Source organism: Aphelocoma coerulescens, chromosome 27, assembly GCF_041296385.1.
Source record: "Aphelocoma coerulescens isolate FSJ_1873_10779 chromosome 27, UR_Acoe_1.0, whole genome shotgun sequence".
Classification (NCBI taxonomy): Eukaryota; Metazoa; Chordata; class Aves; order Passeriformes; family Corvidae; genus Aphelocoma; species Aphelocoma coerulescens.
Window position 1 is genome coordinate 3371714 of NC_091040.1, and position 26461 is coordinate 3398174.

Here is a 26461-nt window from a genome sequence, read left to right on the forward strand (position 1 = left end):
CCCGCCCGGGGCGCGCCCCCGGGGCCGCCGCAGCCACCACGCCGGGCCGCCAGGGGGCGCGCTGGCCCCGCCCACGGCGGCAAGATGGCGGCGGCGGCGCGGCGCCGGTAGCGGCGGCTATGGAGGGGGAGGGCGGCTCGCTGGGCCCCGGCGAGCGCTGGGCGCCGGTGGGCGCCGTGTCGGCGGAAGAAGACGAGGAAGAGGAGGACGAAGAGGCGGCGGCCGCGGGGGGCGAGTCGCCGCAGTCGGTGCCGCAGCTGCGGGCCGAGCGGCGCCGGCTGCACGGAGCGCTGCTGGCCCTCGCCTCGCACTTCGCTCAGGTGCAGTTCCGGCTGCGGCAGGTGGCCCGGGCCGGCCCGGCCGAGCAGCAGCGCCTGCTCCGCGACCTCGAGGACTTCGCCTTCCGCGGCTGCCCCGCGCCGCTTCCCCATGGTCTCGGCGCAGCCCCGGTGAGTGAGTGAGTGCCCGCGGCAGGGCAGAGGGGGGCCTTTGCTGGGCATAGCCCCGGGGTCGGTGTGTGGGCCTGACCGCGGCTGAAGCCTGGTAGCGGCGGCTGCGATCCTGCTCGCGCTGCTCGGGCTCGCCCAGAGCTCAGTACCAGACGTGCACAGGCCCCTGGTGAATCGGAGCCAGCTCGAAGGGATGTGCCCTAGAGCCCTGAGTGGTGTGTCACTGCTCCACGCCCTGGTACAGCACAGGTGACTCAGAGGATCTGTGATATGTACATTATTTGGCTCCTTTCTCTCTGGATCCTGGCCTTGTGGGACAGGACGTGGGTGCAAGAGGTCTGGAGAGGTGCTTCCGCTCCCTTATCAGAGGAGGTGATGTAGCTGGCACCTCTGCTTGGTGCTCAAACACATTTGCTCAGACTGGTTTGCAGTGCTCACTAATGAAGTACATGAGCTGCAGGAAACACTCCTCATGTCATAATCCTGTTCTCTGGGGCTTGGATATGACAGTAAGTCTTCCATTTTATTTATTGATAACTTTTTTTCAGGGTGAGCGAGAGAAGCAGGAGCAAATTGAGGTCCAGAAGGAGAAGCAGAGAGAGCTGATCCTGCAGCTCAAGACACAGCTGGATGACCTAGAGACCTTTGCTTACCAAGAGGGCAGCTATGATTCTCTGCCACAGTCTGTGGTTATGGAAAGACAACGGGTAAGGCTCACAAATCCTCCTGCTGTATTTCCTAGCCCTTGTGAGCATCTTACAGACTCGCTCATCAATCTGCATTTCTCGCCAGCAGCTGTAATAGAGTGTCAGGAGTTTGTCTACATGTGTGAACCTGTCCCGTGTCTTTTGCAATTATTTCTGTGCAGCAAAGGTATCCTGTTTTTGAGGGAATCTCTGGGAAAGGAGCATTTGAAGCTCCTGGGCAGCAGTGCCACATGGTGAAATTGTGCTGCTCACTTGTGTTTTGCAGATGATTATAAATGAGTTGATAAAGAAGCTGGACATGGACTTGAGTGAAGATATTGCAACGCTCTCTCCAGAGGAACTGCGACAGCGGGTGGATGCTGCCATAGCACAGATTGTAAATCCAGCCAGGGTGAAGGAGCAGCTGGTGGAACAACTGAAGACCCAGATAAGGGACCTCGAAATGTTCATCAACTTTATTCAGGGTCAGTGATGAGTTTTTGAATGAGCAGACTGAATTGTTTTGTAATTCCCTGACACAGTCACGGGGAGGGAGGTCACAGCTGTCAGGAGATGCAGGAACAGCTTCTGGGTGACAGGAAAGTACAAATCTTTCTAAACTGATGATGAGGAAAAGTATCGATAGAGTGACAGAAGAGGTCCAGAGGCGTCTGAGGAACGTTGATCTTAATATTTGGGATATGCAGCTGAAATTCACAAATGGGAAATAATGATGGGAAATCTTTTTTGTAGATGAAGTTGGAAGCTCTGGCAAGGCAGAAGATGGACACTGTGACTGTGGAGGCTCTTACAAACCCAGCACCCGGCCTTCTGGGAACAGAGGTGGGCACTGCTGGGCTCGGTGCTGCTGGCAAAGCTCCGGTTCCTCCCTGGAGCTTTCACGAGCATGAACCAGTCATTCTCTGCTTTTTCCTGGCAGCTGGTCTTTGTGCTTCTGCATTCCCTCTGCTGAAGGCCTGCGTCCTGTTCCTTTACCCTCCTTGCATGGGATCCTCAGAGCAGTCACAGAGCCTGAGCATGTGGCACAGAGGGTGGGCTTGGTCCTCGGTGGGGGTCAGGGAGAGACTGCTGATCACACTGTAATTAATTCATGCTCGTCAAGCTCTGAGCTCTGTGAGCAGGTACAGTGAGCCAGGGGGATCCAGAGTTCTTTAGAGTTTGAGATCTCCCTACTTATCCCCTGAACCTGCTGGAAATACAGTAATGTAGCATGAGGCATCTGCTGCTGGTCAGAATGTTAGTCTGAAGGAATTTTCAGATATTTGCACTCCCTTTGTGTGTATGAATAAGCACAGTTGTTGACTCCCTAATGAGAGAATGTTCTTCTCTTTTCTAACCTGGTCAGTGAACTCAGAAGATGCCAGAAGGATGCAAGAAACGGGCCTGCAGCTCATGCGCCGCGTGCTGGCCGTGCTGCAGATCTTTGCTGTCAGCCAGTTTGGCTGTGCCACGGGTCAGATCCCTCGCACCCTCTGGCAGAAGGACCAAGACAACCAGGACTTCTCCCCCTTAATAGAGAAACTGGAGTTGTCAGTGGAGCGGGTGAGGCAGCTTGCCCTGAAACACCAGCAGGCAGAGCATGTTATCTGCTCCTCTGAGCTGCAGGACGTTCCCCTTGGAGGCAGAGATGAGCTGACTCTGGCTGTACGCAGGGAGCTGACGGTCGCTCTGCGGGACCTGATGGCTCACGGGCTCTACGCCTCCTCCCCAGGCATGAGCCTGGTGTTGGCCCCCATCGCATGCTTGATTCCCGCGTTCACACCCTCGCCGCGGACCATGCACCCCTGGGAACTCTTTGTCAAGTATTACAACGCTAAGAATGGACAAGCCTTCGTGGAATCCCCAGCTCGCAAGCTCTCCCAGTCCTTCGCCTTGCCTGTGACAGGAGCAACGGTGGCTACCCCCAAGCAGAGCCTGCTGACAGCCATCCACACGGTGCTCACAGAGCACAGCCCCTTCAAGCGCAGCGCAGACTCGGAGCTGAAGGCACTGGTGTGCATGGCGCTGAACGAGCAGCGCCTGGTCTCATGGCTCAACCTCATCTGCAAGTCTGGAGCTTTAGTTCAGTCTCACTACCAGCCCTGGAGCTACATGGCCAACACAGGCTTCGAAAGTGCGCTCACCCTCCTCAGCCGCCTGAGCAACTTGAAGTTCAACCTCCCGGTTGACTTGGCTGTTCGGCAGCTGAAAAACATCAAAGATGCTTTTTGATGTGTTTTTATTGTAGATCATCCCTTTTCCACTAGTAGGCAGCTGTTGGGCTCAAGAAGCCTGGCTTTTGTAAGACCAAGTTTGTCTCTTTGGTATTTGCTTTTAGGGAAATCTTAGGGTGTCATGATGCTGGCAGTGTGTTGTCCGGTGCTGCCCCAGCACAGCAGCTGGAGGCTGCAGGTTGGGCAGCACCTTGCTCTGCCCCCTCCCTGCTCCTCTTGGGCCAAACTGCCCTGTCCAGCGTTCAGTGACTGTTTGGGGTTGGGGGCAGAGGCCTGGCCAGGGGACCTGCAGGTGGGGGAAGACCCTTGGGATGTGCAGCTGAGCTCCTTTGTGGTTATTTCTGCCAGTGTCTGCTCTACACCATGTGCACACACAATCCCTCATGGAGGAGGGAGCTGGCAGGTGTTGAGGCGCATTGCAGGTTCCCGGTCTCATGGGACTTGACCTCTCCCGGGTGTATGCAGGAGAAGACGGGGCAGATCCAGAGGTGCCAGGGGGCTCTTCCAGCGGCTCCGCAATCTGTGTCTCTTGGGCTGCTGGGGCGCTTTGTCCAACGGCCCCAGCTCCTTGTTCCAGGCTTTTGTGCAGCGGTCAGTGCAGGCCCGTGTCCCGCGGGGTGTATTAAATACCTGTAGTACATGTGGGCCGAGACTGCCGCCGTGCCGTGTGCTCTGTCCGTTACCGGGGCTGTGACGCGGTGCCCGCCGTGCCCGGGGAGGGCGGGGGAGGCGGACAACCGGCAGCGCCGTGCCCGGGGAGGGCGGAGGGGGGCGGACACCCGGCAGCGCCGTGCCCGAGCGGGGCGGGGGGAGCCGGACACCCGGCAGCGCCGTGCCCGAGCGGGGCGGGGGGAGCCGGACACCCGGCAGCGCCGTGCCCGAGTGGGGCGGACACGCGGCAGCGCCGTGCCCGAGCGGGGCGGGTGAAGCGGACACGCGGCAGCGCCGTGCCCGAGCGGGGCGGACACGCGGCAGCGCCGTGCCCGAGTGGGGCGGACACCCGGCAGCGCCGTGCCCGGGCGGGGCGGGTGAAGCGGACACGCGGCAGCGCCGTGCCCGAGCGGGGCGCACACCCGGCACTGCCGTGCCCGAGCGGGGCGGACACGCGGCAGCGCCGTGCCCGAGCGGGGCGCACACCCGGCAGCGCCGTGCCCGAGCGGGGCGGACACGCGGCAGCGCCGTGCCCGAGCGGGGCGGACACGCAGCAGCGCCGCACGCTGCCGGCCGCGGCTCCCGGTGACGCGGCGGAAGTGACGCAGTGCCGCTGAGCGGAAGGCCGGGGCGCGGCGTTCCGTTTCTCTTCCGGCCTGGGCGCCATCGCAGCGGAGCCTCGGTGAGTGTGTGCGGGCGCGGGACCGGGACCGGGATCCGCCGCCATCCGCGGAGGTGGCGGCCGGGGCGCGGCTCGGGCCCGCTCTGACTGCCGGCTGCTGCCTCCGCAGAGATGGGGAAGTTCATGAAACCGGGGAAGGTGGTGCTGGTGCTGGCCGGGCGCTACTCGGGGCGCAAGGCCGTCATCGTGAAGGTGAGCGTGGCGCTGAGCCGGCGGGGCCGCGCCGTGCTGCCGGGGCGAGCGGGAGCCCGGGGGGCAGCGCGGGAGCGGTTCCTGCGGGGCCCGCGCGGCCGCGGCTCCTCGGTGCCATCGCCGCCGCGGCCTGTTTATTTCAGAACATCGACGATGGCACCTCGGACCGGCCGTACAGCCACGCCTTGGTGGCCGGCATCGACCGCTACCCGCGTAAGGTGACTGCTGCCATGGGCAAGAAAAAGATCGCAAAAAGGTCCAAGATCAAGTCGTTCGTGAAGGTTTACAACTACAACCACCTGATGCCCACCCGGTGAGTGCGGCCCTAGGAGTGCTGCTGCCGGCAGGGCCCGAGGAGTCTTGGCTGCTTTCGTGTTTCTTGTGTTCTATACTGAACACCGGGAGTCACCAAGGCTGTTAATGCTGTGGCTGGTGAATATGAGGCTCAGGCTCTGCAAAAACAGGGAGCTGGGGGTCTGAGGCTGAGTGAAAATATTAATGAACTTTTGGAATGAGGTAGCTGGCTCTTATTTCAGCCACACTGATCTCTTTGCTCAGGGGGTGTCAGTAGATGAGCAGTTTGAGACAGCTGTGAGGGTCTGGAGCTGGCAGAGCCACTTCTTACTGTGCCTCAGAGCTCCTAGAGCGGCTCCCATGCACCACGTCGAACAGAGCTGCATGTCCCTCACAAAGTGTGTGGCTGTTTCCTTTATAGGCTGAACTGAGACTGCTTTAGTGCTTTGGTGATTCCTGAACTGAGGAGACTTTTCAAGCTGTAGTTCCTTGACTGGACACTAGAATGAACGTTTGACTGCCAGGAGCTCAGCTTGATTTTCAGCCCTGTGCCGGGTACCATGCCCCTTTTGCACCATTCTGCTCTTTCCCAGGTATTCTGTGGATATTCCCCTGGACAAAACAGTGGTCAATAAGGATGTGTTCAGGGATCCTGCTCTGAAACGCAAAGCAAGACGTGAAGCCAAGGTGAAATTTGAGGAAAGGTGAGTTGGGAGCTCGTCTCTTCAGTGGTGTTGGTTCTCATCCCCAGGGTGAGGACTTGGTGTGGCTGTGCCACAGCCCGTGAGTCTCCCAAGTTGGCACTTCTGCCCCAGCCTCCCTGCACACGTTTGTTGTTTTCTTTTCACCTGTGCACGTGTGCAGCAGCATTGTATGTGTAGCACTGTGTGTGTGCAGCATCGTGCCAGCACGTGCAGGGCCTTTCAGGTGTCAGAGGATGATCTGACAGCACGCTGCCAGTTCGTCCTCTCTCTTATGAGTGGGCTGGGTGGCCAGGGCAGTGCTGACACTTTGTGTGGGGGTGCTTGGGTTACTGATCTTTCTTTAGGGTTTTCTGTTCAGAAGCTCCTTCAGAGGAGGGAGCTGTGTGGCCTCAGTGGGATACACAGTGCCTTGGGCAGCCCCTGAGCTGTTCTCCGAGGGCATCTCCCGGTGACTGCCCTCCACACGAGGTATCCAGCAGGATGGCTGTGTCCTGTGCTTGTGCCTGCTGGGGTGGGAACTGCCACAGTGCAGGTGTCTTTCATGAGAAACTTGGAACCTAGTACTTGCTTCTCTTGGAATTTGAATATTTAAAGTGGGTTTAGTTGTAGCCCAGGCCAAAGAGACCAGGTGGATTGCCTCTGGGTGAGCTGGGTTCTGCATTCTGTGTGTCTGAGACAGCTCAGGTACAGGTTTGGTGCTGTTACCTGCTAGTACAGATCCTTCTCTAAACTGTGTGTTCTCTTTCAGGTACAAAACCGGCAAGAACAAGTGGTTCTTCCAGAAGCTGCGATTCTAAGGGTGTAACAAAGTTGCATCAATAAATGTTTATTAAAAACCATGGGGTTTTGTTATTTAACACACAAGCAGTGGGCTTTGTGGTGTGGTCATGCTTGCTCTGTGTCTCTAAGAGCTGGGAAAGCCACTGCAGTCTAGGTGAGTGTCAGCACATTTGTGGAGCCTTGTGCAGCCTGAGCCGTGAGTGCAGGTGTCATCCTGGGACTGCTCCGTGTGGGGCCAGGGCTGTGCTTCCCTTCTGCAGCTGCAGGCTGGTTGATGCCACAGTGGAAATCTCTCATTCCCAAAACTGCAGTGATCCCTGTGAGAAAAAGAGCGAGAGAGGGAAGGCAAATTCCAGGTGTCTGCTGAGTGCGCAGTGGATTGTGTGGTGACTGAGCTGTGGGTGTTGCCTCTTAGGTTCCCGAACGGGGCAGTGCTGGCTGCTAGCTACCTGTGGAGCAGGGGCTGGGTCGGGTTGTAAATCCAAGAGTGGGGCAGGAAGAGGTTATTTCTGTATTTCTTAGCTGGTACGTTCGTGGCAGGGCGAGTTGGGTGGGGGGAGGATGGGGGTGATGGGTTCGGACGGGGCTGGGCGGGCCCGGCCTTTCACCGTCCCGGGCTGCGCTCGGGGGAGGGCGGGGCGTGGCGAGGCGGCGAAAGCGAAAGCGAAAGGCGGGAGCAGGCGCGGGGTCCCCGGCAGCAGCAGCGGGCAGGGGGGGAGCGGTCCCGGCGGGCAGGGCAGGGCAGGGCTCCCCGCGGGACCGCGGCTCCGGTCCGTGCTGCCGCCAGCGCCGCGGGCATGGATTCAGAGGAGGTGAGGAAGGACGGAGCCGCGGGAGCCTGCGGGCTGGGGGGGCGGCGCAGCGCGGCTGAGACCCCTCCTGTCTTTAGGACTCCTTCGTCCGGCTGCTCACCGAGGAGAGCCCCGAGCGGCTCCGGTGGGAGATGGAGCGGTGTAAGGTGGGTCCAGCTGCGTCCGAGAGAGAGAGGCATGGTCGGCCGGATCCCGACTGCCCGGGATCCGCCCGGCCGGCCCTGGGCAGGAGCTCGAGTGTGTTTTCTTGGACTACCAGTCAGAGGAGGCAGAGAGGAGTAATTCCATGGAGAAAAGAGCCTGTTCTGGGGTCCAGGCTCATTCCCAAAGGCACAGCCTGTGCCAGGGCTGGGTGGCTGGTGGGGTCATGCGATATCATCAGGGTCTTGCTGTCTGATGGTGCTTCTCACAGGAGCTCAGTATTCTGGGGCAAGACCATGCAAACCTACAAATGGCCAATGAAGCTGCAGAGCAAGGGACACGAGAGCTGAAGGAAGAAGGAGAACTTCTTCATAAAATTCTTGAGCAACAGCTGTCTTTAAATGGAGATCAAAAGAGAGCCTACCAGGTCGGTGTTCAGTGGATGTATCTTAGGCTTGGAAGGGTGGCAGGGGCTGCAGGGGCTGTATCACTGCTCTGAGATCACTTGCTTGGGATCCAGTGGAGTTTTCATGGAAAACATAAGGTCTGTGCCGAAGCAGAGGGAGGGCTGTCCTCAAAGGAGAGGAACCAGGGCAGGGCTGCAGGCAGTCAAGAGCAGGAGAATGGGATGGAGCTGTGTGCCCAAGAACAGCGCTGTGCTCAGAACAGTAGTGTACTGCAGCCCCTTGTGTCCTGGTGTTCCCTACTGCCCACTCTTTCCTTCCTTCCTTCCAGATTTTTGCAGCAAAGGAGGAGAACAACAGACTGAAGCAGGAGAAGCAGGTCCTGAAAAATAAACTGGAAGAACTGAAGAAGAGGGTCCTCTGGAATGATCCTGTGATGGTAACAGTGTGTGTGGGCACTTGGGTCTGCTGGCAAGGGCACAAGCCTGGCTGGAGAGGCTGCAGGTGAATGCAGCTGGGCACTGTGTGGTGACTGGAACAGCTCCTGTTAGCAGGCAGCTCCTCTGCCAGGGCCAGGAGTTCCAGTCATGGCTTTGGGATTCCAGGCACTGCCAGACCCTAGGAGAGACTCTGCTGAGGTTCTCCAGCCATGAGTTTATTTCTAGTCTGTGGATTGGCAGGGACATGCCCTGTGCAGGATCCAGTTTCCTCCAGGTGCTGTCTGTATTTAAACCTAGATGCTGTCTGCCTTGCCAGAAAAGAAAATGATCTTTAAGGGACTCACAGTAAACAAGGAGGACATGAATAAGCTGATGCTCACCCCACTGATCCACTACCCTATGCCTGGGGGCTCAGCTCTCATCACCTTTGAGGAGGCAAAGGGTAAGTGTGAGAAGAGCACTGCTCCGGCCAGGTCCGGCTCGACCATTTTGGGGCCTGCCCTGTGTCCCCTCCCTGTGCCAGAGTTTGGGACTGTCCCTCTCCCTGCCTTGTGTGGGGCTGTGCCCCCTCCCCGAAGCGTTCGCTGTGCCGTGTCCTGTCCTGTAGAGCGCTGGGAGTGGGCAGTGACTCCCCTGTGCTGGGGGCTCTCCCTGCTCGCAGTGGCCCAGAGGATCATAGAGATGAGGGAGCACATGGTGGAGCTGAGCTGTGGGGAGGAACTGGAGGAGCTGGACCGGTGCAGAGTGCGAGTGCAGGCAGTGCCCGTGGAGATCCTGCTGCCGTCTGCCCTGGAGGTAGGGCCTGCAGCTGCCCTGGACATGCTGCATCCCCTGTCTGAGCCTGCCTTGGCCAGGGCACTGCTACCAACCCCACTCAGCACTGCTCCCCGGAGCTCTGGGGTCAGTCCTGCCCTGGCACTGACTGGCCGGTGCCACCCACAGGTCAGGCTGACTCAGAGCAGCAGGAGCATCCTTGTGTCTGACTTGCCCAGCCTGGGCATCTGCAAGGAGGCACTGCTGGACAAGCTGGAGCTCTTCTTCAGCAAGGCAAAGAATGGGGGCAGCGAGGTGGAGAGCAGGGAGTTCCTGGATGACTCTGGCCAGGTGGTGCTGACTTTCACACAGGATGGAGGTGCGTGGGGTGTGCTGAGCTTGGGTGGCTGGCAAGGATGGAGCAGCCCAGGTTGCTCTGGGGGGAAATCTCCTGAGAGCAGATGAAGCTGTGTGTGGGGAACAGGGAAGGTAGAGTGAGCCCCAGGCTGTCCTGCCTCCCCCAAGACTGTGCTGGTGCCAGTGAGCTGAGCAATGAGCTGGGCAGCATCAGCCTTGGTGCCTATGCCAGGGACATAACATCGCCTGGAGCTTACCTGGGACCTGGGCAGCTCAGGGCTTTCCTCTCCATATGCAGTGGCAGAGCCGCTAATTGAAAAAGGACATATCCAAGTGCTTATTGGGAAAGGGAAATACAAAGTCAAAATATCACCATGCATGAGTGGAGACATCGCTAACCTGCAGGTAAGGGCATGACCCCTGTGCAGGCAGCACCTGCCAGCCTGGGCTGAGGCAGCACAGGTGGGGGGGCTCCTGAAGCCCCTCTCCCTGCACTGCTCTGCAGCTCACCCCCTGCTCTGCCCAGCTCCAGCCCTCCCGCTGCCCCAGGACTGTCCTGCTTTTGGGCATCCCCGACGTGCTGAGCGAGGAGTCCATGAGAGACACCCTGGAGATCCACTTCCAGAAGGCCAGCCGCGGCGGCGGGGAGGTGGATGCCCTCGCCTACGTCCCAGCAGGGCGGACAGGGGTGGCCGTGTTCGTGGAGGACAGGGGCTAGTCCTGGCCAGCTCCAGGCTAGTCCTGGCCAGCCCCGTCAGCCCGAGGCTGAGGAGCTCCGTGGGTCCGTTGGCCGGCGGGCACGGGGGAAAATTAAAGCGTCTATTGGGAGCACCGTGTCTGTCGTGTTGGGGTCGGGCTGGGCCGGGTCGGGCCGGGCGCTGCCTGCGGCAGCCTGAGGGACGCGGGGCCCTTCCCCGGCCGCGCTCGGTGGGGCCGGGCCGCGCCTTCCCGCGGGGCCCAGGGCGGGGCAGCTCCGCTTTCGCTTTCATTTCCCCGCGGCGGTGGGGCCGGGGCGGAGGTCGGAGCGGAGCCGGGCCCGAGCAGGGGCTGCAGAGCCGGGGTGGCACCGGGCGGGCGAGGGCCCGGTGTGGCGAGGCGGGGCAGCCGCCGCCGGGGCTCCCAGGAGGCCGTGCCGGTGTGGCGGGGCCCGGGCAGCCGCCGCCGCGGGCATGGCGGGCCGCACGGTGCGGGTGCGGGGCTTCCCCGCCGAGCTGCCTCCCGACAGGGTGGCCGACAAGCTGACCATTCACTTCCTGCGCTCCCGCAACGGTGGCGGGGACATCGCCGACGTCCGGGTGCTGCCCGGGTCCCCGCCCTGCGCCCTCATCATCTTCGAGGCACCAGAAGGTAACGCCCGCGGGACCCTCGGGGGCCCGGCCCTGTCCCACCATCCCCAGCCCCGCTCTTCCCTGTCCCACCATCCCCAGCCCCACTGTTCTCTGTCCCACCATCCCCAGCCCCGCTCTTCCCTGTCCCACCATCCCCAGCCCCACTCTTCCCTGTCCCACCATCCCCAGCCCCACTGTTCTCTGTCCCACCATCCCCAGCCCCACTCTTCCCTGTCCCACCATCCCCAGCCCCACTGTTCTCTGTCCCACCATCCCCAGCCCCACTCTTCCTTGTCCCACCATCCCCAGCCCCGCTCTTCCTTGTCCCACCATCCCCAGCCCCACTCTTCCTTGTCCCACCATCACCAGCCCCACTCTTCCTTGTCCCACCATCCCCAGCCCCGCTCTTCCTTGTCCCACCATCCCCAGCCCCACTATTACCTGTCCTGCCACCCCCTGTCCCACCATCCCCAACCCTCGCATCCCCTCTCCCACCATCCCTGTCCCCATCCCACTGTACCCCATCCCACTGTCCCCGGCCCCACCGCCACTGCTGCCCCTTGGCTGGGCTGACGAAGGTCCGGGTGGCTTTTCCCACCAGTGGCCCAGAGGATCCTGAAGGTGAAAAACCACGTGCTGGCAATCGGAAGGACACTGTACCCACTGGAGGTGACCCCGCACGCTGCAGAGCTGAGCCCCGATGAGGTACTGAGGGACCATGGCAGCCCCAGCTGCTCCCACTCACTGTGCCTGGCAGACAGCTTGGGAAGGGAGACCTCACTCTCTCCTTTCATCTTAATTACACTTAAATCCATTTTCATTCATATTCAAATGAAGACGTTTTTTCTGTGCTAATAGCACAGGGACAGCCTGGCAGCCTGTGGGCTCAGTCATCTGGCATTTGTGCCTGTCAAATGAAGGATAGTCAGGCTGGAGAGAACAGGCACTTTTCTCCAGTCCATCTGGTGCCACATGGGGGATCGTGTTAATGCCTCTGCCATGTCATCAGCTGGATGTACAGTGTATTGTTCCTCTCTCCTTCTCAGGAAAGCTTAGGGTACAGACATGCTGGTGTCTAGGGAGCACTGGAGAGTTCTTGCCTTTTCCTCCAGTCTCCAGAGACTGTGGCAGTAGCCATGTCTCGTTTTTATGTCTGAGCCCCAGAAACAAGGGTATGGGAATTAGGCTGGCCTTGCAAAGCTTTTTGCAAGTCTGTGGTGCCAAAAGTGCTTGAAGATCTGGAGCTGAAGCTCTGCAAAGGCAAGAGGGCAACTGCATTTCAGATGCAGAGACAATAGTGGATTTATTAGGTTTGGGCTTTTTGAAGAACTCCCAGTGTGTAGAAATGTGCCATTTCCCCCTCTGATTCCTTGTCTGCAGATAGCTTTTGACAAGTGCACGAGGTCAAGGAGTTGCTTAGCCTGGGTCTTTTGGTCCTGTCTGTGTCAGGGTCCATCTCTCTTGAAAGTAGGATGCTGAGGGACAGAGGTGGAAGACTGTGTCATCTCTTCTGTCATAGTAATGCAGGGGCCAGGTGCAATTGCCTTCTCCTGTGCCTTTAGAAGGGGTTAGTTTTGGTCCTTGCTCTCTCACTCCTTTGCTATCTACTTGCAGATCTTCCTATGTGTGTGCATGACAGTTGACTATGGCAAGCTTCCCACTGGCAAAACCCTCCTGAGGGACTTGCAGAAAGGCTACAGCAATGTACAGTTCAACTTCAACTCAAAGAATATGCACTGCATAGTCCAGGGACCGTTCACTGAGCTGCAGACCTTCAGCAGAGACCTGCTAGGCAGCCTGAACCTCAGGAACCAAGCCACGGGCGAGATCCTCCTGCCAGCTTCCAGCCGTGGGGCCAAAGACATGGGAATGCATGACCACCAACAAGTGCCTGACTCCCCTGGGTCAGCACAAGAGACAGCAAAGCTGCCAAACTGGGACCAGGTGCATGAAATGGCAGCTGAAGTCCCATCATCTCAGAGCCCAGTGGGTGAGGAAGCTGGGGAATTTTTGAGGAAGCTGGAGGACTTTTCCCTAGCAATGGACTCGGACATTTACTTGTACATGCAGAGGTTCTGTGCTGCTGAGTACCAAGGTGTGCTGCACCAATATCACGTGGATGTGGTGGATGTGGTGGATGTTAGTGGCGATGGCATTGCTGTATTGTATCTTCAGCCATCTGGAGGTCTGTCTGGGGACGTGGAGGCCTTGCAACAGGCCCACCTGGCCCTGCAGCAGCTCTACCAGCAGCTGGAGGTGAGCCTGCGCAAGGAGAGGATTGCTAAGGAAGGGCTGGGAATGGACAGCCAGGCACTCAGCACTCTGACACAAGAACTGCAGCAGCTGTATCCCCACTTGCTCTGCCATGAGGATGTGAAGCAGCTTTATCTTGTTGGAAACCTTGTTGATGTGTCCCAGGCCAAGCAGCACCTTCAGGATTGTGTCACCAGGAGAGGTGCTGCACACATGGTTGACACGCTGAGCAGCTCCCAACCCTCACACCTTGCAACCTCTGGCGCCACAGAGGCTGCACTACACCTGGCCAAAGTGCCTGTGGATACTTCAGCCACAAGACTTAGCCCAGGCAGGCCAGAGCTGAAAGGTGAGTTCAAGCTAGCTGCCAACTTCAGTGCCCTGAAAGCTGACAGGTCTCAGGCTGGTCAGAGCCTCTTGCTGAATCAGGACTCTCCACTGGTGGGACATGTGCAGCTGCCTGGGAAACATTCATCAGAGATAGATGCCCCTGGTCTGAGTGACCCAAGAGCACTGACCCAGCAGTATCGGCCTCCCACCCCTATGACAGATAAGGTTCTGGGGTCAGCAGCAGAGCCCCAGCAGAATGACCCCACAGAAAGGGACCATATGGAAGCAGGTGCCGGACTTACAGGACAAAAGGTGCTGTTGCCCTTTGTGGGCAAAGAAAACAGAACTTTTCAGCAGCCTGAGGAGCCTAAAGGCTCAGGTCCCGTTAAGAACCACTCCCTGACTGGCATCTCCAGCACCTGTGATGTGACACGGACCTCTTCTGCTTTACACTCCAAATCCTCTGCATCCAGGCCTCTGCTGCGACGGTCCAACAGCTTCTCCCTGCCAAGGTCAAAGGAAAGCAGCGACTCCACAGACAGCAGCAGCAGGGTGAGTGAGGAAATGAGCCTGGACTCTCTGCAGTGGTTTTACCTGAAAGATGTCTGCCATGCCACTATTGATGAGCTGTGCAGGGCTGGAGGGGTGCACATCTCAGAGCGCCACGCTGGGGACTGCACTGTGCTAACGCTGCAGGCAGCAGACAGGAGAAGGCTGCTCCAGGCTAAATGGAAGGTGGAAGATCTTGTGCAGAAGTGCCCTGACTTGGTGTGCCAGAGTCTGAGCTACTCAGAGCTCGCTGTAGATGGTCCAGATGACAGTGCCCTGAGTGAACTGTGCAGCCTCTTGCGAGGAAAATCCTTCCAGGTTGGACTCAGCAAAGACAAGTACAAGCTATATCTTGTCTGCCCCAAGGAGATGGTGCCAGGAGTGGCTGAGGCTTTCCACATGTTTTCTTCCAGGAGGCCCTGTGCTGTGAAGTCTTCATCTATGTCTCCTGGACCAGAAAGTACAGGGAAATCAAGTGTCATCCAGCCAGGCAGAAGCCAGGACCCAGTGCTGGATGCAGCCCTTCCTGGCAGCCCAAATTCCCTACAGCACCTGAACATCAGCAGTAAAGTAGACTCTACAGATATGCTCAGGGCTTCCTGGGTGCCAGAGGCTGAGGAAAAGAGGTCCCCCAGTCCTTGGAGGTTCCAGCAGGCTTGGGGGAAGGAGGAAGCCAGGGTCCGTACTGATTCTGGGGCTGGGAGAGGAGGAAGCAGCCTTCTGAGTGTTGGGGCAGGGGATAAGCCAAGTCCTTCTGGCCTGAGGGAGTCCCAGGAACAGCGGAAGACAAAACTGTCTCTGGGGGAGCCTGACGCCACCCGGCTAAAACAAGTCTTGCCAGACAGATTCCAGTTTGCAAGAGACAAGAGCAGAGGAGGCCACAATGAAGCAATGGGGCAGCAGCACTGTCCAGTCCCTGCAGCTGACGGAGCTCCTCAGTCTCTGCCCACCTGGCTATCCAGGGCCACGGCTGCTGAGCCACCACCAGCTGTGGCCCAAGAGGAACCTGCAGCAGAGCCCAGGGATCAGGGAACGGCCCCGCTCCCAAAGGGCAGGAGCAATGAGCAGGAGGAGCCTGACCTCCCATCACAGCAGAGAAGAGACCCCAGCCTTGGACAGGAAAGCAGCACAATCCCTCTGGGCCAGTGTGATGCTTGCCAGGGCTCAGGTGTGACCTGCCAGGGCGCCTGCGGTCACGCCTTGTGCAGGACATGTTTTGCAGCAGACAGTACACAGCCAGCTTGCTGCAGATCGTCCTCAGCTGCCCCAAGCTGCAAGATCTTGGGGACATTGAAGATCTCCTCCCTGTCTCAGAGCCTGCCTGGATACTATCGAGACCCAACACTTCAGCTTGCTTACAGCATCCCTGATGGCGTGCAGGGGGTAGGTACCCAGCGCAGGGATTCCCCATCCCACTGCAGCCCACACGGTGGGGGTCTGTCAGGGTGGCTGGGGGGAAAGAACAGCCACAGCTCCCTGCCCCACATGCAAAGCAGCAGAGGTACTGACCTATGAAAGGCAAAAAGCCCCACACCAGATTTCGGAACAGTTTGCTGCTTCTCAAGAACGTGTGATCTCTGGTTTTAGTTGACATTGACTATCAGCCCATGGGGCCCATAGTCATCAGTGTAGGTTTCAAGCTAGACAAAACCTTAGAAATCCTCTCAGATGCACAGCACTCCAGCCATTGTTTAAAATGTCTTATTCCTGTTCTAAGGTTGGGGACCCTCGCCCAGGACAGCCTTACAAAGGGGGGAATTTTTATGCCTTCCTGCCTGACAACAAGGAAGGCCTGAAGACAGCAAAGCTGCTGAAGAAAGCATTTGAACGTGGGCTGACATTCCAGATCAAGTCCTGCAGTGGAGAAGAAAAAGTAACATGGGGCCTTATCCCCCATAAAACCTCCTGGGATGGAGGCAAAGCCAGGTATGGCCCAGCTCATCCTAAGCTTCTGGGTATGGTTGTGGGTTTTTTAGCAACTGGAGGAGGAGAACAAATCCTGTCAGGGGTGGCTCTTCCACCCTCCCACAGTGGCAGAGTTGCTGCCTCCCTTTGCTTCAGTTTGCAGGGCAGCTATGGCGTGGCAGACCAGCCGTGGCACCCTCCAGCTGGAGGCCCTTGCCCATCCCACAGCCATAAATGGTGTGGAAACCCATAAGTTCCCTATGGACAAGAATTCTGGGCTGTGTTCACTTCCAGCCTTTCCCATGACATGGGCCTGCAGGCAGCAGGACATCCCCAGGAGCAGGACTTCCACTCTCAGCCCCTGCTGAAAGGTTGGGGCAAAAATAAAGGGCTGCTTCCCACTGTGTTTTTGGCACATCAGCAGGGTTTACAGTGCTTCCCTCTCTGCCCCACAGGAATGGCTACCCGGATTCCCAGTATCTCCGGGAGGTTGGTGCAGTTCTGAATAAACTGGGCCTTGTGTGATTCTCCCACAGCCACAGCCTGTGGCTTCCCTTTGCCTTTCCTGCTGAGAAAACTGCAGCTTAACAAGAGACAGCTCAGGAAGAAGCAGGTGTTTGTCAAAGGAGCTCCTGCGTTCCCCAGATGTAGCCAGAAATCTGCACGTTAGCAAACAGCAGCACCTCCATCCCTGCCCCATGAAGGCCTCAGCATGGATCAGTGCTTCCCAGAAACTCCAGCTCCTCTTGGATGTGTGTCCTGGCAGCCAATTGCAGAACTTATTTCAGCTGACTGCAGGCTGAGCCCCGTGTGGCTTTCAGTAGCATGACCCAAACCCGGGCAGGAGTCTGCATCTAGTCCAGCCCCAGCTTCTGGAAGTCTCTTCCACCTCCTGCCACTACAGGTAGGTTCCAGCTCAGCTGCTGCCAGAGCCCAGGCTGGAGATGAACTGTCGTTAGTGTCAGCTCTTCACACTGACAGTTCAGGCCTCTGCAGACAGCCCCATGCTCCAGCCCCTCCCCAGCACCTGCTCTGAGGCCAGCAGGTGACCTGGTGCTCTCTTGAGGAGAACATTAACAGCTTTCAGCACCCACAGCAGCTGCCTCCCAGGGACAGTCTCTATGCTGACAAATAAATGGGATTTATTCTCACATTTGGTACTGGCTGTTCATGCCTTGTCTTAACTTCAGCCCAGGCACTCACTTCAGTCCCACCTGGCTACTGAGGCACAGAGCCCAGCTAAGGGCTTTGCAAACAAAAATCACCATGGAAGAATGTCAGGAACAACACTCAAGCCAACAATTAATAGTTGTCCCTGAGAGCAGAGGCATCTCCTCATGCTGGGAGTGTTACACTTTGTCAATTAAACCTGCCCTGAGATGTAGGCAGAGGGGTCATGACAACAAAAACCTGAGCAGTGTACTGTGGAAGGTTTTGTTATGCATTTAATTAACATTTGAAACACATAAGGCATATGGTAACATTTGACAGAGGAGCAGTACACATTGTAGTTATGTAAACAGCAGTGGCACAGTTGTTTTCTGTCCAACTTGGTTACACACACAAAGCGAAATATATTTTTTAAACAAAAGATTTGCTATCTGTCTGTAGGATGACCATCACTCATATCACATATCTGCAAATCAACACAATTCAGACAGTACAGACCAGACCATATGCTGTAAGAGGCTCACTCAGAGTCTAACACGTTTCACATCATGCTCATGTACTACTTGCCAATAACACTTTGCCATCACGAGGGCTCAGCACACCAGAGACTTCAGGCAACCAGAGGGGCTTAACACCTATGATAGCAGCTGTCAGCGGGCCAGGATCCTGCATCAGTTGAAGCCTGACTCACACAGTGCTTCTTATTTCTCCCTGGCCAATCAATTCTAGTTTAATACAGGTGTCCAAAACAAAACATAGAGCTGAACTCCTTCCCAGAGCACTTGGCAGGGGCCACCTCTGTTCCCTTCCCCTCCTGCAGTCAGCTTGCAACACAAGTGAGCTTCAGAGAAACTGAAGAGTCAAAAATGTGGCAACCAGCTGCCTGGTGATAGCAAAGGAGTTGCACTTTGTCCCAGACCAGCAGCACCAGGCTGGGAGGCCACTACAGCGATGACAGGAGAGGCACTCGCACTGAGCCCCCCCGGAGCAGGCAGGGCTGTGGATGCCTCCTCTGCTCATCAACTCCTTACACTTTCACTTGGACTCCTCATGGCACAACCTTTGAGTCAGACAATCAGTAAAATAAACATTAAATTGCACTTCTGGAATGGCACACATGATTAAGTACAGGAATCTCCCAGTTCCTCAGTAGCACAACTTTGTCCTAAACAAGCAACATTGAATGGAATGATTTTTATCCTAGGGTTTCGTTTTGGTTTTTTTTGCTTTGGTCCTTAGTATACAAACCGGCTGGTTAACTTGATTAAGACACTTGAAATTGTTTTACACAGGTTCTATACTGGCCCTTAAAAAAGAAGTAAAAAACCAAAACACAACCAACCACACCCACCTGGAGCAGAGCATTGAGAAGGGGCGGAGGATTGCAAGGTTACATTTAATCCTGGTCTTCCTGTAGAAAACACTGTTGCTACCAAGAGACACAAAATAGCCAGTGCTGAACTGGAACAGGCAGTAACTGCTCGGCATTCCTGCCTTGATAAGGGCTTCAGGAATTCCTAGCTAGAAGACACGTGAGCAGCTACCCCAAGAGAGCCAGGAGCTGGGATTGTTTCCAGAGAGCCAAGGCTGGAGCAGCTGATAAAGCCTCACTCAGGGCTCACTCTGGAGCCAAACAGCTGCCCTGGGGGAGACAAGGGCTTTACAACAGGTCTTATGGACTGGGGAGTACAGAACCACCAGGTCAGCCCTGGAAAGGCTGGAACACCCGGGGAGAGAACAGCTAATTCACGGAAAGTCCAACAACACCACCAGTGTTCACAAAAACAGAGCTAATAAGAGTCAAAACAGGGTTTTGGCAATACTTTGAAAGGCCAGAATGGAAAAGGCCCCAGTGACTTCCTAGTCATGTCAGCAGAAGGCACCGAGATGCTGTTTCCCGTGGCGCACAGGAGGCAGCAGGTCAGAGGGGTCTGATGGAAGCTGCCAGGCTCCCGGGCTGTGGGAGCCGTGCCACGCCGCCTGACCCAAGGCCATCCATGTAAGGCACTGAGCACGAGCTTGGCTCAGAATAAAGCGGGGAGAGGATGTCACTGTGAAACACACCATATTTTTCCCTTTTCGTGCAGAACCAGAAGATGTGCGGGGTTGCGTGCCTTTTGAACATGCTGCCCTGTCATCAAGGTGAAGTCCAATTTCTCAGAGGAACAGGTCCAGGCTTTCCATTTCAGCAATTTAGACAGTCCTTCTGTTTTCACACCTGGTAAAGCAGCATTAGACACTGTTGGATTTAATCTAAATTAGCACGACAGGGCAGGTTGAAAGAAGCAGCAAGATTTTGGATTCAGAAAGGTAAAAAAGTTGTGCTTGTGAGTTCCATCAGCCCATGTTTATGAAGTTCAAGAGATGAACTGACAAGGATCTCTGAGAGGGCTCCAGGACTCCTCTGAGGTTGTAGGGAACCTGGTTGTTGCAATATTTAAAGTGAGCCAGGGCAAGACCCCTGGAAGCTGTGCCTATGCATTTCTAAAGATCTCTGGACTGAGCCCAAGCACCTGAACCACAAGCTGCACTGACAGACAGGAGCCCCACTGGAGCAGGCTGAGGGAGAAGCCACACAGGAACCCCAGCCCTGCGTGGCATGGGCTCTCTTGGGTGGCATGCTCAGCCCTGTGCCCAGTGGATACTTGCCCTCCTTGGCCCCTGGGCCCTCCCTGTGGGCTAGTTAAGCAGGATTCTTGTCTCAAGGTTTTGCTTCTGGAGCCCGAGTTCTTCCATGATGAGCAGCTCTTCTTGGTGCCCTCGGGTTTACCATTTCAAATCCAAAATTAAACCCAAAAGCCCACACCTACAATCCATGACAAGTAAGCACCAACAGCACCAGAGCTGCCCAGGGCTGCAAGCAAGGTCCAGTGGGAAAGACAGCATCACCCAGGACTCAAGGTGCTCACAGAGCTGGGCTTAGGTCTCTACACAGCTCTGTTTTCAAATGCACAGAAGGAAAGAAAAGTAGAAGAGAAACAAAGCTCTGGTATAGGAGGAGCACCCCAGGCAGCTCCTAAACCCTCAGCACTGGAGCCCCAAGATACAGATTCAGGGGAAGAAGAGTCAAGCCCTACTGCAGCAAGTGAGCTAGAACACGATAGAAAACTGCTCAGAATATGCAGGTTAAGAGGTTTGACACACAGCTGGGCTGTTTATCATCTAACTGCTACCCTGGCAACAGCTTTACTAACCAGTGTGCCCCAGGGAGAGACAGCCCAGAGGACTGGCTCTTGAAATTTACTTCCCAAACTGCAACACCTCCTCAGTGTACAGGGCACTGCACAAAGCATTAACTGGGGATTATTTTGTTTCCATCTCAATGAAGTCCAACCCAATACTGCAGCCCTTGGAAATAAAAACACGAGGGTGAAGCCCTAACAATACCAGCTTGGAGCCCAACATAATAAAGCACAGAGCCAACATCAATTTTTCCAGTCGTTTGAGACACAGTTGAGTCCTTATGGTCTCTAAGAATCAGACACTGCTCAGATCTCTCTATACAATTTGGAAATAGAAAATGGACAGGATCAGGTTACCTAATTGAAACTTTTCTTCTGTAGTCAGACATAGCCCAGCCCAGCCTGTCAGGTTATTTACTGACTGCACAGAGAAGTGACTGCAAATGAAGTATGATATGCCATAGACTCCAAATTGCCAGGATGGCCAAGGCAAAGACAACATGAGCTGTTACTGTCTGACTGTGTTAGTGGCCTACAAAAAGCAGAGGGAATAGAGCCCGGTTAGTGTGAACAGAAGAGAAACCCCTGCTCAAATTAAACTAGGCCAGCTGTGGTTTTCCTTTGGCTGTGGAGGAAACATCCTACATTTGGCCAATGCTCTGCTGAACAGGCTTCCCAAAGCTGACAGCACAAACGCTTCAGCAGGGCTCAGTTTCTGCAGAGATACTTGGCAGTTGTTACAGTACATTGTGCCATGACTTTACAGTGACAGGCTGTGCAGTTGTTAGTCACCAACTGCTTGGAAGCTTCAGCCTCACTGCCAGAGAAAAATAAGGTTAGTCTGGAAATTCAGTAGAGAAACAAGTGGTTAGAAAACAGTATGAAATAAACAGGCTTCAAAAGAGAGAGCAGGAGGCATATCTGGCAAAGGGTCAGTCACAACAAGAGCATGCAAACCTCATCTGAATGATAACCATGATGTTCTTGTACTGGTGAAAGATGGAAGATACTGATCTGTCCATTTCCAGGTCCCAAAGAGATCAGGGAATTAAACCACGAATTCATAATCTGCATACATCTCTTCTCCTTAGTTCTCTGCTTTTTTAGATTCTTCCTTGGGTGCTTCAGGAACCAGAATGACTTTTCCAACATTCTTCTTTTCTTGCATCTGCCTCATAGCCTCTGCCACCTGGAAGCAAAAGGAGTGTGGTAAGACCCCCACCCACTGCAGAGTGAGTCCATGCCCTTCTTGGCCCCCTCAGTCCCCCCAGACCAGTCTGAGGCATAGCTGGGAGGCAGCTTTCCTGGCAGTTCAAGCAAGTGCCAAGCATTCAGGTGCCTCTGCACAGGTGTGTTTTGGACAGACCTGGGCAACTACCCCAGAAAGCCAATAGGAAAACTATCCCCAAGAATTCACACAGACAAACCTTAACACACACAAGGATGCTCTGCTTACACAAATGTGGAAGTGCAGTGTGTGTCACCACAGCTTCCTCTCCAAAAGGAGGGGAACTGCAGGAACCTGGCCACCTGCCAGGAGGAAAAAGCCTCTACTAGCTGCACAAAACAATACATGCACAGAATTGTATCATTATTATCATTGTTTTTAAGCACCTGGGCCAGGCCTGGAGTCAAAGTTTTCCTTAGGCCTTTGCATCAGACTAGTTCTCAGGTATGAACACTGATCATCACTAAGTTCTCTGCTCCCCTGCAGCAAGTCCTGCTCCAGCACAGGATTTCCAAGGGAAGAGCCTGACTGCATGGACACATGCTCATAACCCTGAGCAGAGCAAAGCAGAGCTGCTGAAAAACCTGCTGCTCCCTTCCAACATCCTCATTCTGCTTCACTGCCTGGGCTCTTTTGCACTCTTGGAAGGGCAGCAACAGCCTTCCCATCTGTCTGCTTAATTACAGGGTACAGAGTACCGAGGGCATACTCCAGTCTGATGCATAACCCAGCCCCTTCCTGGCTGCTGCTGCCCATGGAGCTCAGCTGAGCACCTGCCCTGCTCCACAGGGACACTGTCTAGCATTGCCCAGCCCTATGCATTGGAGCAGAATAGCCCAGCCACTTTACTCAGCCTTAATATTTTAAAAGGAATAAGGCACTGAATGTCTGAGAACAGATGGTTATTGGACATTTTCAACAGTTCAGCCCCCAGGAACAAGGAGCTCACTCTGTACCACTGCTGGCCTGTATGTTATCTCAGACTCACCTGGTCAAAGGGCCATACAGAGTCTATTTTGGGCTTGATTTTGCCTTGACTGTACAGATTAACCAGCTTGGCTACAACACTTCTGATAAGCTCAGCTTCTTCATCCATGTATCCAAGATGGTAGCCACATACAGCCTTGTTCTGGTGTAGCAGCTGCAAGGCAGTGATGCTGAACTGGTTCCACCAGGTTTTAGCCATAGCCATGAGGTTCTTCTTCTGCCCAGTGAGCAGGTTTGCTACACCTGAAAAGAAGGCAAGCCACAGATAAGCTGGAACACAGCACAAGAGGCAATGGGCATCCCATGGAACAGCTCAGACCACGCACAGGGGAACAGCCACTCAGCATAGTGAGGGACAGAGCTGAGAACTGGATCACAGCAGAACCTGCCCAGCTGACCTTCAATGGAAACAGGCACCTGCCTCAGCCTCCAGGCATGCAAAATTTGGATTATCAGCACTCATATGGCAAAAATGTAGAACGACTACTCTCTTTGGCCCTCCTAAGGCAGCAGCAGTGCAGCTAGACTGGAGGGCTGCAGAGGTAAGAAAGGGTTACAAGTGACAGCCAGCCAGGCTGGCAGGACAGCTTTCCCCTTCTCCTACAGCCCTGCTTCTTCAGGGGAATCACACGCTGCAACGGCCGGGACAACCAAAGCAGCACACTGGTGCAAGTGTCTGGAATCCCACTGGGGGTTGTGTGAGGGCTTTGTCTATGGGACAAAATCACAGTGTTCCAGGGCTGAGGAATGGAGAGATAAGTATTCAGTAGCCTCAAACCTCATCTCCCACACATCCTCTAAAAGAAAAGCGAGGCTGTGCATTAACTCAGCCTAGAAAAAGCAGCTATGCCAGTATTCCTCTGCGAGGACATTCCAGCTTCCCCTGCAGGCACCAGCTTTTACTCTAAGAGAAATTTCACCATGGGAGGGAAGAGTCCTGGAGCCTGTGAACACAGCTTTGGGGACAAGACACAAATCTCACTCCCCTCAGTGTCTCACCAAGGCAAAGCATCCTGAAGACCTTCATGAAATGACAGAACTACAGCACAGTGCAGTGAGGAATAGTGATGGTCCCTGACAGCCAAGAACCCGGACATGGAGCATTCCTGTGTGGATCCCATTCTACCACCACATAATCTCTGGGTTTGGGCTCCTTGCTCCCACTCACCGTAAGTGATGAGTTTGCCCATTGGCTTCAACAGGTTAAATGCTTTGGACGTATCAGATCCTCCCAGCGGGTCCAGGACAATGTCAACACCTAGAGAGGGAATTGGAAGCAATGAGAAGTTTCTTTGCAATTGAAAGAAATGCAAGACAGTTGCAGAAGTCCTCCATCTCCTCCTCATACCTTTGGGAGAGATTTTCCGGACCTCCTCTGCATAATCCATCGTTCGGTAGTCAATGGGGTGAGCAACTCCACTCTCCTTGAGTGACTCGTGCTTGGAGGCAGATGCTGTGCCAAAAATGGTGACATTTTCTACAGTCTTGCACAGCTGGATGGCAGCAGTTCCCACACCACCTGGAAATAAGCAGTGAGAAAGATTTAGAAGCAAAGAGCCCCAGCAGTCAGAAAAACCTCTGAATAGGTAAATTATCCCTGCCTGTACCAATCACACAGCACAGCAGCCTGGGGAACAGAGACTTTGCCTGGTGAGGTTGATACCTGGGACACACTGGGAGAGACTAACCCCAGCCGCTGGGAAATGGGGCAGCATGAAGCCTGCATCTCTGCTAGGTGACATTTTGTCAGTCCAGCCCCATTCTGATCGTTTCCTCACCCATGTCACTTACTCAGAAGCTGCATGGTGAAATCAAGAGTCTCAGCAAGAACTATTTACCTGCAGCCATGTGGATGAGGACACTCTGGTTGGGTCTCAGGTTTCCAAAGTCAAACAGAATCATGTAGGCAGTGATGTAGTTAACAAGAAGAGCAGCTGCTTCCTCGAAGCTCATCCCCTCAGGCATTGGGAAAGTCTGACTGGCAGGCACATTCACAACTTCTTGCCAGAGCCCTGACCTAGCCAGGACCATCACCTTATCTCCAACCTAAAATCAGAGGACAAGGTGGTTGGAAACAAGCCCCCAAGCCTAGCAGAAGCCATCACACCCTTGCCCTCGGTATGTCAGAGCTAGTGCATGCACACTGTTCTCTGTGCAGAGGTCTGCAGGGACTGCAGCACCCCAGGACTCAGGCAGGAGACCACACCTGCTCCATCCTCATCGGGAGACTGTAGCACAGCACCTCTCACCACAGACCTGGGCACACGCCAGGAACCCCAGACAGACCACAGGCACTCCAGGCTCTGGCTTTGTAGTGGTACCCAAACCCAAACTGTGGTTGCCCAAACCAACCATTAGATCCATGTTGGATCCCCAACAAGGCAAGAGGGATGAGGATCATGTCCTGCCCTCCTTACCCAACCTGGGAGCAGAAGTCTAAACACCGAAGGCTATTACTGCTGCTCCTTGTAAGGATCATCCTGCCAAGAGGCAGCAGCCTTTGGGAATCGTTTAGTAGCATCCATCATGGAAAATGCATGCCCAACCTTAGGAAAACCTTCTGAATCTAAGGCACACGGCCGTCCCCAGCTCCTCCCCGCGGCTCCTGCCCCTCAGCCCGGCCCGTCGGGTGGCAGCGCTTCCGTCCCCCTGCAGCAGCAGGATTCCTGCCCGCCCTGCCCCTTTGTCCAGGGCCTTTGTCCGCCGCCCGGTCGCCGCCGAAGCCTCCGCGGGTGGGATCGGACGGGCCCCTGGCGGGGGCTCAGAGCTGCCGGGGCCGCCCCGACGGGGAGTCCCGGTCCCGGTCCGGCCACCAGCGCGCGGGTGGAGCGGCCGGGGCTGCGGGCACCGGGCCCGGCCGGGGGCGGGGGCGGGCGGGGCCGCACCTGCGGGGCGGCGGGGCGCTTCGGGGCCCCGGAGCCCTCACCTGTCGGTCGCGGACGCCGTCGCCAAGGGCGCGGACGGTGCCGGCGCACTCCATGCCGGGGCAGACGGGCGGCGGCGGCAGCCGGTCGTACAGGCCCTGCCGTGCCATCAGGTCGGCGAAATTGAGGCCGCAGGCGCGGACGCTCACCGAGACCTCTCCGGGCCGCGGGTCAGCGCCGCGCCGCGCCTGCACCTTCACCTTGTCGTAGCCGCCGAACCCCGTCAGCACCAGCGCCCGGTGCTCGGCCGCCTCCCCGCCGCCCGCCGGCGGCTCGGGGCCGGGGGCCGGCTCGGGGGCGGCGGAGGCCGGGGCCGGCTCGGCGGACATGGCGGTGCGGAGCGGCGGGAGCGGCTGCGGGCGCACGGCAGCGGCGGGCGGGGAAGAGCCGGGGCGCGGCCGGGGGCGGAGCGGCGCGGGCGGGGCAGCGCGGAGCGGCGGCGGCGGCGGGCGGGGCGGCGGTCCCGGTCAGCCCCCGCGCCGGCTCCCCAAGCCGTACCCGGCCCCCCGCCGTCACGGACCGTCTTCTCCTCCACGCCGCCTTTTTTATCTTTTGTATTCCTTGCCTTTTTTCGCCCCTAAATGATCCCTTTCGAACAAACACGCTGCTCGCGCCCTTCCTGGGGACATGGTCGAAATGGCAGTTTTGCTGGAGCATCATTTCCCTGAGTTACTTCTATAATTTATAGTGCGGAAATCCTGACTCTTGTGGGGAGTTTAGTGGCCATCGCTCTGCTCGCGGCCCTGCGATGGCTGCGGGCGACAGGGCGGAGGCACGGGCTACACACAGGTCGGAGGGGGAGGAGCAGAGTTCTAATCCTGCAACTAAAGAAAAATAAATTAGGTAGCGTGTGCAGACAGATCACTGGATCCAGCCTCTCTTTCTGCCAGCAGATATCAGCCTGCTCCATGATCTCACTGCTCGGATCACTTTTCGGCTCCCAGATACCACACTTGCTATCGGGAATGCCGATTCGGTGCCACTTTGTGCAGAGCATACCAGAATCCATGCCTCAGTTGTCTGTTC

At 56.3% G+C, this 26461-nt stretch overlaps 5 protein-coding genes across 5 annotated transcripts; 4 read left to right on the forward strand and 1 right to left on the reverse strand.

Moving 5' to 3' along the window:
- The first annotated feature begins 71 nt into the window (after nucleotides 1–71).
- RUNDC1 (RUN domain containing 1) lies at nucleotides 72–4021 on the forward strand. Its single transcript, XM_068996578.1, has 5 exons — nucleotides 72–449; nucleotides 998–1156; nucleotides 1422–1620; nucleotides 1889–1978; nucleotides 2502–4021. The coding sequence occupies exons 1-5, from the start codon at nucleotides 120–122 to the stop codon at nucleotides 3365–3367; spliced, it is 1644 nt and encodes a 547-aa protein (XP_068852679.1). The 5' UTR covers nucleotides 72–119; the 3' UTR covers nucleotides 3368–4021.
- Nucleotides 4022–4597: 576 nt separating this feature from the next.
- On the forward strand, nucleotides 4598–6731 carry RPL27 (ribosomal protein L27). The gene is made up of 5 exons (XM_068996592.1): nucleotides 4598–4702; nucleotides 4812–4894; nucleotides 5038–5207; nucleotides 5782–5892; nucleotides 6641–6731. The coding sequence occupies exons 2-5, from the start codon at nucleotides 4814–4816 to the stop codon at nucleotides 6687–6689; spliced, it is 411 nt and encodes a 136-aa protein (XP_068852693.1). The 5' UTR covers nucleotides 4598–4702; nucleotides 4812–4813; the 3' UTR covers nucleotides 6690–6731.
- Nucleotides 6732–7320: 589 nt separating this feature from the next.
- On the forward strand, nucleotides 7321–10407 carry IFI35 (interferon induced protein 35). The gene is made up of 9 exons (XM_068996638.1): nucleotides 7321–7484; nucleotides 7562–7630; nucleotides 7897–8052; nucleotides 8361–8468; nucleotides 8767–8911; nucleotides 9131–9264; nucleotides 9412–9601; nucleotides 9878–9984; nucleotides 10106–10407. The coding sequence occupies exons 1-9, from the start codon at nucleotides 7470–7472 to the stop codon at nucleotides 10295–10297; spliced, it is 1116 nt and encodes a 371-aa protein (XP_068852739.1). The 5' UTR covers nucleotides 7321–7469; the 3' UTR covers nucleotides 10298–10407.
- Nucleotides 10408–10576: 169 nt separating this feature from the next.
- Nucleotides 10577–17104, forward strand: LOC138099427 (uncharacterized). Its single transcript, XM_068996636.1, has 5 exons — nucleotides 10577–10926; nucleotides 11509–11612; nucleotides 12522–15422; nucleotides 15757–15965; nucleotides 16400–17104. The coding sequence occupies exons 1-5, from the start codon at nucleotides 10749–10751 to the stop codon at nucleotides 16467–16469; spliced, it is 3462 nt and encodes a 1153-aa protein (XP_068852737.1). The 5' UTR covers nucleotides 10577–10748; the 3' UTR covers nucleotides 16470–17104.
- A 260-nt stretch (nucleotides 17105–17364) lies between these two features.
- On the reverse strand, nucleotides 17365–25796 carry VAT1 (vesicle amine transport 1). The gene is made up of 6 exons (XM_068996637.1): nucleotides 25438–25796; nucleotides 24350–24557; nucleotides 23860–24030; nucleotides 23680–23769; nucleotides 22513–22754; nucleotides 17365–21485 (listed from the first exon to the last, which is right to left on the reverse strand). The coding sequence occupies exons 1-6, from the start codon at nucleotides 25762–25764 to the stop codon at nucleotides 21384–21386; spliced, it is 1140 nt and encodes a 379-aa protein (XP_068852738.1). The 5' UTR covers nucleotides 25765–25796; the 3' UTR covers nucleotides 17365–21383.
- Between the last annotated feature and the right edge of the window lie 665 nt (nucleotides 25797–26461).

Excerpts from the sequence above, each read along its gene's own strand:
- LOC138099427 (XM_068996636.1), top strand. The coding sequence starts at position 10,749 with ATGGCGGGCCGCACGGTGCGGGTGCGGGGCTTCCCCGCCGAGCTGCCT. Across the intron at positions 10,927-11,508 it reads CATCTTCGAGGCACCAGAAG|TGGCCCAGAGGATCCTGAAG; the intron begins GTAACGCCCGCG and ends TTTTCCCACCAG. Across the intron at positions 15,423-15,756 it reads TCCCTGATGGCGTGCAGGGG|GTTGGGGACCCTCGCCCAGG; the intron begins GTAGGTACCCAG and ends TCCTGTTCTAAG.
- RUNDC1 (XM_068996578.1), top strand. The coding sequence starts at position 120 with ATGGAGGGGGAGGGCGGCTCGCTGGGCCCCGGCGAGCGCTGGGCGCCG. Across the intron at positions 1,621-1,888 it reads GTTCATCAACTTTATTCAGG|ATGAAGTTGGAAGCTCTGGC; the intron begins GTCAGTGATGAG and ends TCTTTTTTGTAG. Across the intron at positions 1,979-2,501 it reads CCGGCCTTCTGGGAACAGAG|TGAACTCAGAAGATGCCAGA; the intron begins GTGGGCACTGCT and ends TAACCTGGTCAG.
- VAT1 (XM_068996637.1), bottom strand. The coding sequence starts at position 25,764 with ATGTCCGCCGAGCCGGCCCCGGCCTCCGCCGCCCCCGAGCCGGCCCCC. Across the intron at positions 24,031-24,349 it reads CCTCATCCACATGGCTGCAG|GTGGTGTGGGAACTGCTGCC; the intron begins GTAAATAGTTCT and ends GCTTATTTCCAG. Across the intron at positions 23,770-23,859 it reads CCGGAAAATCTCTCCCAAAG|GTGTTGACATTGTCCTGGAC; the intron begins GTATGAGGAGGA and ends TTCCCTCTCTAG.
- IFI35 (XM_068996638.1), top strand. Across the intron at positions 8,469-8,766 it reads TCTGGAATGATCCTGTGATG|ATGCTGTCTGCCTTGCCAGA; the intron begins GTAACAGTGTGT and ends ATTTAAACCTAG. Across the intron at positions 9,985-10,105 it reads GAGACATCGCTAACCTGCAG|CTCCAGCCCTCCCGCTGCCC; the intron begins GTAAGGGCATGA and ends TGCTCTGCCCAG.
- RPL27 (XM_068996592.1), top strand. The coding sequence starts at position 4,814 with ATGGGGAAGTTCATGAAACCGGGGAAGGTGGTGCTGGTGCTGGCCGGG. Across the intron at positions 4,895-5,037 it reads GCAAGGCCGTCATCGTGAAG|AACATCGACGATGGCACCTC; the intron begins GTGAGCGTGGCG and ends TGTTTATTTCAG. Across the intron at positions 5,208-5,781 it reads AACCACCTGATGCCCACCCG|GTATTCTGTGGATATTCCCC; the intron begins GTGAGTGCGGCC and ends GCTCTTTCCCAG.